Here is a 333-nt window from a genome sequence, read left to right on the forward strand (position 1 = left end):
CGCAGAAGCCATGGCCACCCCGCCGGTGCCGGTGCTGCGGTAATAGGTGTACGCCTCGTCGTACGCCCGGGGGGCCTCGTAGGGCTCGTACTGGGGGGCGAAGGGGAATTGGGGGTACGCCGGCTGCCCGACGGAGGCGTAGGCGAAGGACGAGGAGGAGGAGGAGGAGGAGGAGGAGGAAGGTTGGCGTGAGCGGCCGGCGGGCCGTACCCGTTGCGAAGCGGTACTGTCGCCCACCGGTCCCTCACGCCAATTTTCGGGCACCTGCCCGAAACCGAAGGGATGCCGCGTCTGCCCCCGCACCGTCTCGGAGCCCGGCCGCGGCGGGGGCGG

The 333-nt window shown here is 71.8% G+C and overlaps 1 protein-coding gene across 1 annotated transcript in view; it reads right to left on the reverse strand.

The window, feature by feature from the left end:
* The window catches only part of LOC103898581 (lysyl oxidase homolog 1), a 31,887-nt gene that overhangs the window by 9,121 nt on the left and 22,433 nt on the right, over positions 1-333 (reverse strand). The window contains exon 5 of the mRNA XM_009278863.2: positions 4-333. Coding sequence (XP_009277138.2) covers positions 4-333 — 330 coding nt within the window. The remainder of the gene's footprint in view (positions 1-3) is intronic.

The sequence above is a fragment of the Aptenodytes forsteri genome, unplaced genomic scaffold, assembly GCF_000699145.1.
Source record: "Aptenodytes forsteri isolate BGI_AS27 unplaced genomic scaffold, ASM69914v1 Scaffold258, whole genome shotgun sequence".
NCBI lineage: Eukaryota > Metazoa > Chordata > Aves > Sphenisciformes > Spheniscidae > Aptenodytes > Aptenodytes forsteri.